This window comes from Vitis vinifera, chromosome 1 (genome assembly GCF_030704535.1).
Source record: "Vitis vinifera cultivar Pinot Noir 40024 chromosome 1, ASM3070453v1".
Classification (NCBI taxonomy): Eukaryota; Viridiplantae; Streptophyta; class Magnoliopsida; order Vitales; family Vitaceae; genus Vitis; species Vitis vinifera.
This window is the reverse complement of record NC_081805.1, coordinates 4,619,086-4,633,618: the sequence shown is the minus strand read 5'-3', so window position 1 is coordinate 4,633,618 and position 14,533 is coordinate 4,619,086. Positions and strand designations below refer to the sequence as shown.

At 36.3% G+C, this 14,533-nt stretch overlaps 2 protein-coding genes and 1 non-coding gene across 4 annotated transcripts; 1 reads left to right on the top strand and 2 right to left on the bottom strand.

The window, feature by feature from the left end:
- Positions 1-174: 174 nt before the first annotated feature.
- Positions 175-7,123, bottom strand: LOC100259280 (protein ESMERALDA 1). Of its 2 annotated transcripts, none has more exons than XM_002284421.5 (10): positions 6,477-7,123; positions 5,842-5,911; positions 3,834-3,901; positions 3,617-3,705; positions 2,681-2,878; positions 2,294-2,498; positions 2,013-2,180; positions 1,463-1,630; positions 1,187-1,377; positions 175-965 (listed from the first exon to the last, which is right to left on the bottom strand). In XM_002284421.5, exons 1-10 carry the CDS (start codon positions 6,840-6,842, stop codon positions 803-805), a joined length of 1,686 nt encoding a protein of 561 aa, XP_002284457.1. In that variant the 5' UTR covers positions 6,843-7,123; the 3' UTR covers positions 175-802. The 2 variants fall into 2 exon arrangements, with proteins under 2 accessions (XP_002284457.1, XP_019074849.1); XM_019219304.2 differs by having other exon boundaries at positions 1,166-1,377; positions 6,477-7,075.
- A 3,110-nt stretch (positions 7,124-10,233) lies between these two features.
- Positions 10,234-11,030, bottom strand: LOC100264459 (10 kDa chaperonin, mitochondrial). Its single transcript, XM_002284413.4, has 3 exons — positions 10,818-11,030; positions 10,594-10,733; positions 10,234-10,504 (listed from the first exon to the last, which is right to left on the bottom strand). Exons 1-3 carry the CDS (start codon positions 10,920-10,922, stop codon positions 10,456-10,458), a joined length of 294 nt encoding a protein of 97 aa, XP_002284449.1. The 5' UTR covers positions 10,923-11,030; the 3' UTR covers positions 10,234-10,455.
- A 3,421-nt stretch (positions 11,031-14,451) lies between these two features.
- On the top strand, positions 14,452-14,533 carry TRNAS-AGA (transfer RNA serine (anticodon AGA)). Its single transcript has one exon. It is a non-coding gene; the product is annotated as a tRNA-Ser (tRNA).

Below are 14,533 nucleotides of genomic sequence, written 5' to 3'. Positions count from 1 at the left end.
TATTTAAATGCTACCCAGAAAAAAAAAAAAGAAAAAAAAGGAAAGGGTTACTGGGAAAAAAAATGATAAAACATTACCATTTCTAAAGAAGAAAAACAAGAAACAATCTGGGAATTTTTTTTTTTAAAAAAAAAATCAATCTTTTAATTTTTCCTTTTATCAAACAAGAGAACCTTCCTAAATCCGAAGTTACTATTGCCAATGAATATTGGCAAGTACAATGCAAAGGAAATTGCAGTACACATGTCTTACAGAAGAGGCCTGAGCCTAACATAAAAGAAATGAAAAATGAAACCCAAAACAAGAAAATCAATACCCTAATTTTGACAATGTACACAAAAGTTCGTTTCCTTTCTCCCCGTCTTACACTTGCAAATCAAAATCAAAATCATGTACAAAAACGTGGCAAAACCAACTGGCTAACGAATGTGGTGTGTCATTTCACAGCTTGTTAGATACAGCAGCTGCAACAAGAAATATGAGCCAATCAAATATGCTCAGTCAAGGCCCGGGCAACTCCAGCTATGAAAACATTTCAGTTTTGTGATTGTCTTCCAGCATCATTTACAAAAAGATGCAACTCCCCCTTCTTCACCAATCCCGGGAAATAATCAGATCAATCTCTTCTGTCCTCCAACAAAACTCTCCAAGCTCCAAAAATTTAACTGTGCACCCTCTCTCTAAATTGAAAGGGTTCAAAAAAATGAAAGAATGACGACTCAGAACAGGGGGTCAGCAGCTATCTGTGCTCACAAAATTACAAGGAACTAAAATCATCCATCATTGTTTCTATATATGCAAATCATGTCGCTGATGATGATCTTGAATCTTCTGATTTATTCATCCGGCACATGCAATCTGGGCATGGGAATGTATATATGGAATCGTTCGGTCTTTTGAGCTCAAATCCCTTGGCATCACTATGAGCTCGCATATTCAACATTTGCCGCTTGAAGGATTTCCATCTGGGAAATTAAAACAAAGAAAAATCCATCAGTATTTCTTCTATGCATCATTCTCATTGCTACACTGAGACCATTCTGTGATTGCACAATGAAAAGAAGGGGAAAGGGGGCGGGGGGAACTTGCTGTCTCAAGAGGGATCCTAACAGTTTTATCAATTCCATTTCACTCCACCCAGCACTTGAGCCAAATGGTAACTTACAGATATGAGATGGATGCATACCCAATATTAGGATTGTCAAACAGTAATGCTAACTTTCGCTTGTCCGGCCTAACTGTTTTGGAGTGTCCTCCATACAGGTACCTTCTGTGGCCCATTAGAAAATGAGGGAAGTTTCCACCTTGAGTTGTCACAAATACTTCACTGTGAAGACAAACAGTGTAGTCTATAGCAGCCATCCTGGAAGAATAGTTCTAGAAGCAGCAACCCAAGTCAAATCAACATCGGTAAATCAGAGATCACAAACTGAAGATTGAATAAAACTGGCAACACTCGTACCTTAAACGGAGCAAGTTCCTCAGCAGATGCCAACATCTCTTTTGTTTGTAAAAGGGGAAACATCTCGAAGAGCGGAGCCATAGTTTTCTCAGATTTGTATATCTTTCCAGATGCCAAATAGATAGATGTGCTTTTATCAAAGCCCATTCCTCTAAGCATCAAGCCAACCTAGTAACATAAAAAGGGAAAAGGAACAGGTTTATTACAATTCATGTGCAGATATACACAAAGAAATTTAAGTGCACCTCAACAATGCAATACAACCTCGATAAATTTTTATCCATTGGTTTTTGCAGGCATGATGAAAACAAAAAAATTAGCCCAATGCAGAACAGCAATGTTTGCATCACCAAACAACTATTATTGCATGTACATAAACTAAAGAACAAATTCTGTGGAAATGATTTAAAAAAGAACACGAAATAAATTTGAAAGTTTAAACACATTATCATTGCAAAATAACAGAGTTTGAAAAACAGAAACCGCAGAAATAGAAGTTTAAGCATCCCAATAAAGAAAAAATGGAACTTAAAAAGGTGACAGATATTACCTCTAAAGGAGTAAGAGGGCATTTTCCATTAATCCTGATTGCTCCAGGTCGTATAACCCGACCAGGTTTTGTAAACTTTCCCCTCCAACCTCTTTCCCTTGCTGCATTCATGTCTTGTATTTCTTCCTCTCCACCATCAAATACACAACAAGAGAAAGCAACCATATCCTGTAATGAGAGAAGATATGATGCACAAAAGCTACCAAGATTGAGATAAGGATTCCATTTTCGGCGCTCAAAGTAACAAAGAGGAAAGCTAAACACTTCTGAGTAAAACAAACCTCCTCAAACCGAAGGTGCACAGAAATGTATCTGCCACTGTTGTTTGCACTCAGTTTTTTCATTCTTGCAACCAAACTTTCACCCAAAGTTAATATGGGACTTGAAAACCTTAAAGCTTCATAATTAGCCAAGCATCTAAGCCGTTGGACTGCTGGAGGAGCATCAAATGACAATCGATTCGCAAAAGGAGAAATCCTTATGAGCCTGAGTCATTGAAATACAAAATAGATACTTCAACAACATAATGAACACAGCTCACTGTTAAGGAACCACTAAATCCAAGTCTCTAAGAAATTTTAAGTTACAGCACTTGATTGTTTGAGATGGAACTTTTTTAACATTAAATAATCAGTAGAAAAACAAAAATGCTGGTACTCTTGACTCACTTTTCTTCAAGTAGCTTTGGGAGGACTGCATCCCTATAATACTGAATGGATGACCATGCTTTTATTCTGAAGTTGTAAACATTGCTCATATTGTGGTCAAATCGTTCCATAATATATTCAGGAATTGTGTTGACCACCTGTACGTCATTTTCCAATGTAGTAATAAAATAATCTTCATCGTAAATGTCTTTAAATTTGCTGGACAAGAAAAACCCCTAGTCAGACATTTCAATGTGAAAAAAAAATGAACTCTTTTGTATTATACCTATGTAAGAAAAATCCATAACCTCTGATCAACAACTTTAAAAAGCATACTACTCTCACATGCTTCTTACACACTAATCACAACAAACCCATGCAATATGAACTGGTAAAAAAAAGAACAAATCAAAAGATGAAAAATGAATTTTTCAGTTTTCCAGGCTCATTTAGTAAAGGAATAATGAAAAACACTGGAATGAACTTTATGCAAATGGTTTTCCATTTTAGCTGGAGGTAATTCTGGATTTCTGTAATATTCATTTAGCTGGAGCAAACAGCAAAGTACTACACATATTCATATTCCAAATATATGGTTTAAAGCTCCTGTAATATCAGTCTTATTTTGATTGGCAGATTCTGAGACCTACTTGTGTCATCAAGTGTGTTGTCATTACGTAACTTAAGCAAGAAATCAATAACATAAATATTAGGTACTAACATGGCATAAAACTGTTTTATCACATGGTTGATTCATTTGGTTGTCCAATTCAAGTGAGATGCTATTTATCAGTAAAAAAGGTTCCCCTTGAGAGAATCGGGTATCATGGCTATACGAGGAATTCCTAACATCTTTTTCAGTTCAAAAGTTGTGGTATTTATAGTTCTTAAACAAGTGCAGTACCGATTGGCTCTGCACAAACAAAATATTGAAGAAAAATGAAAATATCAACACACCTGGGATCTCTCCAAATGCTATGATAATGAAAATGGGGGATTATAAGTGTTGCATTAAGATAGCCCGCCACAGCAACTGCATTGCCTATCTACAAAGTATTGATAGTAATCACGTACAGAATATGTGTCAATAAAACTACAAGATGGACATCTTTCCGAGGAAAAAATCTTTAAAAAGTGTAAGAAGACTAAAATGGAGGGGGAAAAAGAAAACAACCGATGTTCTCTGCTGATTCAAGCCACCATTTGCCTCAACATATATGTAACCATTTGATTCGGGTAAGCCTACATGGATAAACAACAACCTCATGTTAAAATAATAGCTATTGAAGGACATTTGTGCGCATAATACTACTAAGATTTTGCAAAAACAAGAAAGGGTTAGACAAAATAATTTCAATATGTATTAAAAAATACTAATAAGTTTTTGCAAATATGAGATGGGATAAGATGATATAATTTCAATGTGCATTCAACAGATGCCTAAAATAATGTAACAATCATGAAGTCAATAACATAATGACTTATACAATCAATTTCATAGATAGGGCAAAATATGCTTGAAAATAAGATAGTAGCAGAAAACATGCTGAAAGCAGTGGTAACATATTTATGGTAGTGCGGGTTGGTGCTGATGATAGGAATGGCAGCTAGAGGAAAAGCCAGAGTTGATGATAGCCAGAAAAAAATTGGCAGCAGTAATAATGTTCTAGCAGAGCCAACCACTCTAGCTCAAATGATACCAACAAAGGTGGACGGGGTACCTGAAGATAATGTTTGTGGTTGTTTAATATCTTCTACAGTTATATTTGAGTCATTGGTGGAAGCAGAATTATGATGATGCCAATGGCTTCAAAGAAAGTGAAAGTGACAGACTACACTGAAAAAATCTTTACATTTTTTTTTTCTTTTGGCTTTTTCTGATCCCAAAAAAATGTTTTCTGTATCTGTTAGCAAAATGTCCTTTTTCTGCTTTCCATTCTTCCCTTCTTACATTCTTTCAAAAAGCAAGAACATCACTTTTAATTTATTAATATTGTTTTGACTATATTATAAACTCCTACATAGCCATGAACCAACCATAAAAACTTCTTGGCCAATTGAATTTTCTATGACATATAACAATTAAACATCTAATATCAAATTAAAATCACCAATAATAAAACCTAATTCCTAACTCTACAATTTTTCTTCGCCAAAATGAAAATATGCATATGAACCATTGATCCTGCAATGAATCGGTATCATATCCTCAATAGGACCTAATACATTCACATCATATCAGATGGCGTGAAGTTGTGGTTTTAGGTTAGTGAATCATCTGACTATCTAACAACAAGAAGCAAGGATTTCAGTCATTTTCATATAGAAAAACCAGATCCTTAAATAAGTTGGAAACACATTTGGTACCCTTAGGCGGCCAAATGTTTACAAGATGAATGCAGTTCCCGACATCAAAATGGACCTCTGACGAACTAGCCTAAGTCATGTCAAAAATTGAGTGAACCAAGACCATGGCATGACCAAAATATCACAGCCCAATGATATCAGGTAACAATCGTAAAAGATCCCTTCACTCACCCTAGAGCAATACTGATATTTTAATACCATGAAAAGACATGTGCAATCCCGCCAATGATCTATGTGTTAGAATAAATTACAAAAAAAGAAAGTGGGAAGAAGAAAGAGACAGCAATTTCCTAATTATGCAGGCAAAAGTTTGGAATTTTGACATTTTTGCAGCAGAAGAAATGCAAACAGAGTGCTGCGATAATGTTCTTCTGTAAGTAGCCTAGCTCCTCATCCAAACTTTCCACCTATTGGAAATATTAAGTAGTGTTCAGGATTAAGCATCAATTGTCCATTAAATTGCTACATTCCATTTGAGCACTTGGTATTTTGATTTCTTTTGTGCTGGCATCATCTTGAATGGCAAGAGAGCAATAGACAGCATACACAGAATAAGAACATTCTATATATACATATACAAAACACAAACATGCCCATACATACATACATATAACTTTTACACAGAACAATAGCCACCATCACAAAATGACGCAGGAATATTTATTAGCACAGAACTTCCAAGAACAACTGGATCTGGTCAAGCCCTACATGATATTTAAGATGTCCACAAAACTTTATCGGTAAACTAAATGAGGAAAGACCCAAACAATTAGAAACTAGATAAAAGAAAACACCTTCGAGGACATAGTTCATACCTCCTGAGGACCTGTTTACACACGGTTGCCACTCACCGCTTTTGTAAGAGTGTTTCCATACAGTCGATATCTAACATAAATTCAATAGCAATGTCAATAGTAGGTGGTGACACAAGAAACCAATAAATCAGAATCCCAAATTTGTCGGGAGGACTATAAAAAGATATAAGAACAACCTGACAATATCTTAATAGAATAGACCAAAATTGGACAATCACATCACAAAATTGTGGTTAATTACCAATTTAAGTTTGCAAATAGAAAGGTCTCAATCGATGAAACCATTTGAGCAAGGGCATTTCGATGTAGGTCAACAATGTGATGCAAATCCAAACCCTTTCATTTCAATATAAAGTAAATGTAGAACTTCAAATTTTCGTTTCGTTTCAGGTTTCCTCGGTTTTATAAGCTTAAATACAGCCCAAGGAGGAAATCTCTTTCCCTATTGTTTCTGATTTGAACACATGCAATGCCAACAAAACACTGCATTGGCTAATTCCCCTTAATATCAAGATCACAATCTCACCAATTCAAAAAATGCCCTAAGTCCGAATCAAACAAAAATGGATCAAATCCACTTCAGAAGCTTAAAATTTCTGCCAAAAAAAAAAACTAAAATTGGACCTAACACTGACCGTATCGCTGGTCGAATTATCAGAATCCATTTCGGGGCGGAGCTTGGCGTAAACCTGCGGGCTCCGGTAGACAGAGCCGGGAGCCGGGCGGTGCTTGATGACGGGAACGACGTCGAAGGAGACGGTACCCATGTAAAGCAACATGCCGGAGATGTAGATGAGGGGAGCGAAGAGGAAAATCCCCTGGCGACGGAGGAGTACCGATAGGATGAGCCAAGCAAGACGTTGGGCGAAGGTCCGACCGGGCTGCTGGCCAGCGGCAAACCTCCCCTGCTTGGAGCGGCGGAGGCGGGGAGAACGAAGCGGCGAGGGCGGTGGCGACGGAGTAGATTGGCCGCTACTGGGTATCCTATTGTATGGGTGCATCGCGACTCTTTTCTACGTCATATGAGCCCTCCCTCTCTCCCTCTCTCTCTCTCTCTCTCTCTCTCTCGACTCTCGTTTTCCGGAGAGAGAAAGTTGGAAGAAAGAGGTGGAATGGTGTGGCGTGTACGAAGGTAGTGAGAGGGAAGGAAGGGGGATGCACGTGGGTATCACGTGGAGAGGGTGGAATGAGAATGGCTGGATGGCTGGATGGCGAAGGTGTTTGTTGTTTTGGACTCAAGTTCTCAACTCAAGGAAAGAATTTTCTTTTTTGTTTATGGCGTCGCACGTGGGTTGATGGGCTGTCGTGGGTCTTATATTGGGTCTGTTTGGGCCCTCACACTCCTTCCTCCTTCCGTGGATGCCTAACCTCCATTAGGAAATGTTTTTCTCCTCCCGATGAAATATCCCAATCTCTCAACGTCTAATTTCGGTCACAGCTTAAGCTTTCATATTGAAAGTTGTGACGAGGAAAAAAAGGAAAAGTGTTTTGATATGCTAATTTTTAAAATAAAGAAAGAAAATCCTTTTTTAAGAAAATAATAAATTTTAAAATATATTTGAATCAGATGCATTTTTAATATGTCAAATAATTGTTCCTAAAACGTGTTGATTACTTGTCATCTCTCCAAAAGTAAAATGCCAGGTGGACTCTTAGTTGGAAAGCCCTAATGTCTTACTTCCCGCCTATAACTCTCTTTCTCCCACCCAATCTCTTTCTTTTCTGATGTGTTAATTGATGATGTGATTAAATCAGATTACAAAGCCAGACCTTTTTTCAATTTGAATTCTAAGAATCTTTTCACAATAATTTATGATTGATGATATGATACAAATGAAAATTTTAGATATTTATAAAGCCTTAAAATATAATATATTAAAAAGCCAGACTTTTTTCATTTTGATTTTCTAAGAATCCTTGTGATGTTGTAATAAATATATACATATATATGATAAAAAGTTTGGAGTAAATTTGTGGACCGCTAAAACACCGGGAAGGATGTCTACCATAAATTTCATTAATTTAATCCACTAAAAAATTTTATGTTTATAGGATGAAAAATTGAGATACAAAAAATAGTAATTAAGGATGAGAATTTATGTTAATGGGTCATATTTGTATCGTGTTAAAGTTTTAGATAGTTTAATAAATAGATTAACACAAATCCGATATTAATATAATTGTGTAAAAAAATAAAAATTCAAATACTATCCAATTATTAAATAAGTAACATATTTTATAATTGATTTAAAAATATTTAATAATTAAATCTTCATATTTAATAATCATGTTGATTTAGGTTTTGTATAATTCTATGTGAATCATGATCAATATTTCTAGTCAAACATGTTTATGATTCAATCAACCTATTTATTTAAAAATAAATTTAAAATAATTTAAATATATGGTTTATTACACTTTACCCCGACGTATAATGTGTGTTTTCACATTATCCCCTCACATTTAAAACCCACCCTTGTACACTTCATATTTCATAAAAAACATATAATGTACATTTGTTGTGTGATGATATTAGTTGGGGTTGTGTGATGATATTAGTTGTAATAAATGGAAACCGCGTGTGTTTAAGTGATGGTAAAATTGTCATTTTAATTAAAAAAAATCCCAAAATCCCAACCCAACTCTTCCTCATTCGGCCGTCGTTCATTTCCTTTGGAGCCTTAGAATCCCAAAAGCTAATACAAGCATCAAAAGGCTAATATTGAAGACATTGAGTTCAATAATGTGTTTTTTTGTGTTGCAATATTAAGCTTAGACTGTTCTTTAATGGCTATAAAAATCTTGACAAAGAGGGTTAGGACTAGGGTTTCATTTTGATGTTTCAAAAAAATCAAGGAAAATTTAATTAGACAGAGATAGATGAAATTTTGATATTATACTTCAATTTTTTAGGATTCCGTTTTCTCAACAATGATAAATGAAAGTTAGATGTTATGCTTTAGTTTTAAGGTTAGGGTTTTGTTTTGATGTTTGAGGAAATTCGGGGAAACAAACACATTATTACCTTGTATTTATTGCATCCTAAAAGCTTTCTACCCGAATTTAAATTAGTCTAAGATGTCATAATAGGAGTCTCATTACCACAATAATAATGGACTGGAAAATCCATTAATCTTCCAACTATGTTTTTTTTTCCTATACAAAGCTTTAACTTCGGGCCACGCCTAGTAGTTTCGAAGGTTAGGGTTTCAACTATAATTTAGGGATTTAGGAAAACTCCGACTGATGAAGGAGAAGGGCTGGGTTGGGGTTTTTAAATTAAAATGACAATTTTGCCTTCACTTAAACATGTCACGTATTCAACACATACGTTTTTCATTTATTACAACTGACACTATCACATAATAAATGTATATTGTTGAATTTTAAATGTGAAGAGACAATATAAAAAACACGTTATGGATTAATAGATTAAGGGATAAAGTATAATAAGCCCTCAAATACAAGTTAAATAATTTAAAATTATAATTAAATTCTAAAATTATTAAATGGGTTCATTCACGCCCTGCATATTACCCAAAAAATTATTTATTTATTAAATGATATTGTCGTATGGTAGGATTCCAATTTAACTCAAACTCAATTGTAGTTAACCTAAACCCCATCAAAAACATGTTAGGTTGAAATTGTACTACGAAAAGTGTATTGGGTCCAACCAGTGTTGGGGGATCGCCTCAAACCTTACAACCCCTAATAGAAAAAGGATAATGATGATCGGGATCAAATAGCGTTGGGGGATCGTGTCAAACCTTACAACCTCTAATAGAAAGGATAATGATGATCGAGTAGAATAGTTTGAAGTTGGACATTGCATTATGTGGGGGGTTGTTGGCTCTAGCTGCAGCCTGAAGGTACCATGGTACAATTATAAGTTTGAGAATTTTTTGGATGGATTTTGCCTCCTCCTTGAGCTCCTCAGCTTGTCGGCAGCTACTGCAAGAAAATATTCAAAGCAAATATTTGTCCATCTGTGGACCAAAATTCATTTCACAGCCGATGATTGTATATGACCAATGTATACTTCAATTAAGATAAATAAATAAATAAATAAAATTGTATAGGATTAAAGTTTAAATTCCATTTGATGGATGCGTTGTGAAGCACAGGAGTAGGTCAGGTGGTGGGGAACCAGAGGTTGTGGGAATCAAATGTTTGTACTGAATTGATAGAGCAGATTGGAGATGTTCTTAGGCGGCTTTACAACCTCCATGGCTGCATCCATCCTCATCATATGAAGCAATAATGGCCAACAAACAGGCAAATTCTGTGATCTTAGCTCTTCACCCAGTAAAAAACCTGGATTTATTTGTCTGTCTTCTCAGACATGAAGGGTTGGGAGATCCCAGAAACTAATTTCTAAAGAAAACAGCGTTTCATGGAACAACCCCATCACAGGTCTTTAAACCAATGTCAATGTTATGCCTAACCAAAATAGGCTCCAGTTCAGAATATTTGAAGGAAAAGAAAGAAAAACGAACACAGAAATGGCGAAAATGTTCTCCTTTAGCATATTCCAATGTCCCTCACAGCATCCATAGAAAAAAAAAAATGAGTTACAGCATCCATCGAAAAGCCTCCAGACATGAAAAATACTCAATCATGCAGAGTACCCAGGATGTCCTCATCCCTATACAAATGATACCTGCACAATACCCACCACATATAATTAATACAAATTAAAAGAACTAAACAGCTGTAGACTTGAAATGAGAAGAGGGCAGAGGCACGTACTCTTTGTCGTCAAGCTTGATTTGGGAGCCCCCATATTCAGGTAAAAGAACAGTGTCCCCTTCCTTCACACCGACTGGAATCACTTTCCCTTCTCTATCACGTAGACCAGGTCCTACTGCTATCACTTTCCCAGAGTTCAGCTGTCCACAATCATCGAACACATCCATCAATCACAACCCTTGATCATAGACAGATAAAGATACGGAGACAATAGGATACCGTACCTGGGGGGACTTCTCCGGAAGAAGAATACCAGCTGAGGTTTTGGATGGAGGAATGATCTTCTCCACCAAAACTCGGTTCAGAGTCGGAATCAGACGCTTCGCCATTGCTTCAGACTAGGGTTTTTCAGCTTTTCCTACAGATGATTTCGTCTTCTGTTCTTAAAGCCGGGGTTCAGACTCTGGAGGGTAGTAGAAGGTTCTAGGCTGTAGGGTTTTAGGGTTTCTAGGGTTTTACCTTCTCTGATCTGGGCCGTAAATTTGGGTGGGCCAGCTTAGGGTGCAGTTGGCCCTTTTGTTTTTTAAACTTATGTAGGCTGATGAGTGGATTTGGACTGGGCTTTGAGTTTAAATTAAAGCGTCAGTCGCGCCTGCTTCAGTGCTCTCTTGCGTCGGGCATCAACGTAATGGCTCCGTTTGTACCCAAAAAATATTTGGGCCCCTATTTCTTCATCTCGATCTCAAATTGGGCTTAGCGAAAAAACATGTAACATGGACCGCGCAATCTCTAGTAATTGTTCGTCCTCAAAAGGGCCCATAACTTCTGGCTTATCACAGGACTAGATTCACTTGAACCCAACTTTTTGTGAAGCTAAAGTTTTGTTTGGAAATTATTCTTAAAAATAGTTTTCTATCTCATATTCACAAACTTTTAATAAAACAGTTTTTCAAAAATTTATTTTAAAAATATGTTGTTTTTAAAAATAAATTTTAAGGTTTTTCAGTTATTTTTTAAAATATATTTTACTAGTAATTAAAAATATGAAAAATACTTTTAAAAATTTTGCTTTGTACATAAATCAAAAAAATGTTTTTCATATTTGACTTTGCAAACAAAATTCTTTTATGATAGCATTTGGATATCATCCAAATAAGGCCACCTAAAATTTTTATGGAAGTGTTGAATTTATCCTTATTTCAATCTAAATAGTTTTAATGAACATATACAAATTAATCTTAAATAATAACAAACTAATTGTTAAATTAATTTTAATTCATGCTAAATTAAAGTTGATTGAATTCCAATGGGAGGAACTTCTTCCTCTACCAATTTAACAATTTTTATATCTTCTTTCATCTTTTTTTCTCTTTTATCAGATTTGAAAATTTTCAAAACCCTCGCTTTCACCATCCTCAAAACCCTATTCTCCAATTTTTATTTTTCATTTTTGATTTTTTGGCCAGGAAAATTCGAACTTCTTGACATAAAATTGAAGGTTGAATTGAGTTTGACTTAGATCGATTGTTTTTTAGTCTGAATTGGGTTTGAATTAACCACTAACCAGATCAACTTAATTACAACCCTAATAAGACCATTTGCATGCCATAACATGAATACTTAATGCCATGACTAACTACTTGAAACCTCTAGGAATAAATTTAATTTCTATGCAACATATAAAAGAAGGAGAATCAATTTCAAAATCAATTCTAGGATAGGGAGTTGTAAGCAGAATACTGCCCTTCATCTCCACATTCCTTTAATTTACAAATTTTGTTTGTGCTTATCGCTTGATACAAATTTGGTTACAAAATCGATCCATGTGATATATGGTCAGACATGAACGATTTGACCCTTTAATATCTCCATATGTGTAGCTACTGATTACATATGCCACTGACAATGACAAAGAAAAAAAGGTGACAAGCCTCCATCATCTCTATGATAATCCAATTTTATATGTTGGAATTAGGACCGGATAATTTCTACCCGATCCAAGGGATGGAATTAGTCCTGAGTCCTGACAGAATAATTCCTACTTGGCGGATGGGATTTGATTGCAAAAGTGAGGGCAAGCGTGATCAACCTTTCTAGGTGATATTGTTAAATATTTGAGCAGCATCGTCTGTCCCTAAGGACCCTGTGTTTATGGGTTAGGCTTATTGTTCCCTTTTAGGCCTAAAAAACTTACACTCAACTTCTTTAATGTATATCCGAGTTAGATATGCATCTTTATGAATAAACCCATGTATTAAAATGGCTAAGGGGTGGAAAAGTGCCTTCTTTAACTAGACAATGCAAAAGAAAAATGACAAAAAAGAAAAGGTGCATCTTTTTTAGCTTATTCCTATAATCAATAAAATAAGATGCCATCTTTCCGGCCCTCGACGACCCTTCCCTATCAGCATTAAAAGATCTGTGTTGCTTTGAAGGACCCTCATTGCCACTACACAAACCATCAGTGAAATGAATGCAAACTTCTCCTTCAATGGATTGAGACAAAAGAAGTAAGAGGTAAACCCCATAACCGGTGCACCACTATGGTTTGAGTGGAAGGTGCATGTCTTACTTTTTTCTCTTCCCAAGTCAAATGTAGAGTTGATAAGGCTGTACCTGTATGCCTTGTGTGAAGCATGGTAGTTTGAAGCTTGTACTTAAGAGGTATTGACTAGAGACACACCAAAAGTCCCATTTTTTCTCAGGGACCCATTGCCTAATGGCTTATGGGTTTATGGGTCCAAGCCCGTGAAAAGGACGGGGTCACAGGGACACCCCACTTGAGCATTCAACCAAACTACATTGGCATAATGAATAATGATCATTGCACTAGTTCTCATGTGACATGTGTTGTGGCGCCGAGTCATGCGACCCTAGGCCCTAGCATTATATCAAACACATATATGCCTGCCTTCTCCACCAATTGTTTGTCGTGTTTGATATGTATGCCGGAAAGAGAATCTTCAAACACCTACTGCTTTTGAAACACGGTTGACATTCATAGGACCAGACCATTATTCTTTTAAACTCATCATCTCTTTAGGCACCCCAAAGAGCATGTGGCCATATGGCCTGTGTTTGCAGATCAAAAGTTGCCCAAAAAAGAATTGGCTGATCTGCTTTAGGACCATTACAAGTAGGCTGAAGGAATGGTGCACATGAGCTTGGTATCTTCCACAAGCAGCACCTTTTAATTTCTTCATGTGGGGCATGCAACCATTTTCTCATATCCACTTCCGTCAAATCTTCTCTCGAAAACCCCACGACCTTAATCAACTAATGATTTTCCTTAAGAAAATTTTGAGGTGTACAAAGCATAATTACAGGTAGATGGCAAGTCAATTAAGGTGCAACAGTCGATAGGACTACGCCATGTCTATGGTGCAGCAAAAAAAGAAAGCCACTGATTAAGGCCATGATATCAGATAACTACAACAACAGTGGGATTCATATATGGCCAAGGCGATGAATCTTAGCCAGAAGCTCACTGATTCTTCCTTCTTTTTTTTCTGCCTTTTTTTTTTATTTATTTGCAAAAGGTTTGTGATAATGTGACAGCATACTGGCATGCATATATGGAAGCTGTCCAATCCATGGTGGCTGTGCCACGTGTATGGCCATGGTGTAGTTGAAGGTGCGGAAGTGATAAAATCACCAACTTCCTTATCGGAGAAAAAGAATTCCATTCCAGAACATTAGTGTGGAGTCTGTCCTTTTTCTAAGAAATTCTCGAACAACCTCGCAGCCTAGCAGCAGGAGAGATTGTTACTGTTTGGTTAAGTTTTACAGATTTGATGAGATTAAGACATAATTTTCCTGAAGAAGTTTCTTAATATAGCAAGGTACGTTGTTTCTGTTCGTTTCTATATCTTGGACTCTTTAATGAATATGAAAAAGATGAGCAGGTGAGAGCAGCACGTGGGCGTGCCGGAGTGGTTATCGGGCATGACTAGAAATCATGTGGGCTCTGCCCGCGCAGGTTCGAATCCTGCCGCTCACG

Coding starts and splice junctions, on each gene's coding strand:
- LOC100259280 (XM_019219304.2), bottom strand. CDS start 6,842: ATGCACCCATACAATAGGATACCCAGTAGCGGCCAATCTACTCCGTCG. Junction 3,706..3,833: donor TGAATCAGCAGAGAACATCG/GTTGTTTTCTTT, acceptor AATACTTTGTAG/ATAGGCAATGCAGTTGCTGT. Junction 1,378..1,462: donor AGGAACTTGCTCCGTTTAAG/GTACGAGTGTTG, acceptor TGCTGCTTCTAG/AACTATTCTTCCAGGATGGC.
- LOC100264459 (XM_002284413.4), bottom strand. CDS start 10,922: ATGGCGAAGCGTCTGATTCCGACTCTGAACCGAGTTTTGGTGGAGAAG. Junction 10,734..10,817: donor TTCCGGAGAAGTCCCCCCAG/GTACGGTATCCT, acceptor GATTGTGGACAG/CTGAACTCTGGGAAAGTGAT. Junction 10,505..10,593: donor ATCAAGCTTGACGACAAAGA/GTACGTGCCTCT, acceptor GGTATTGTGCAG/GTATCATTTGTATAGGGATG.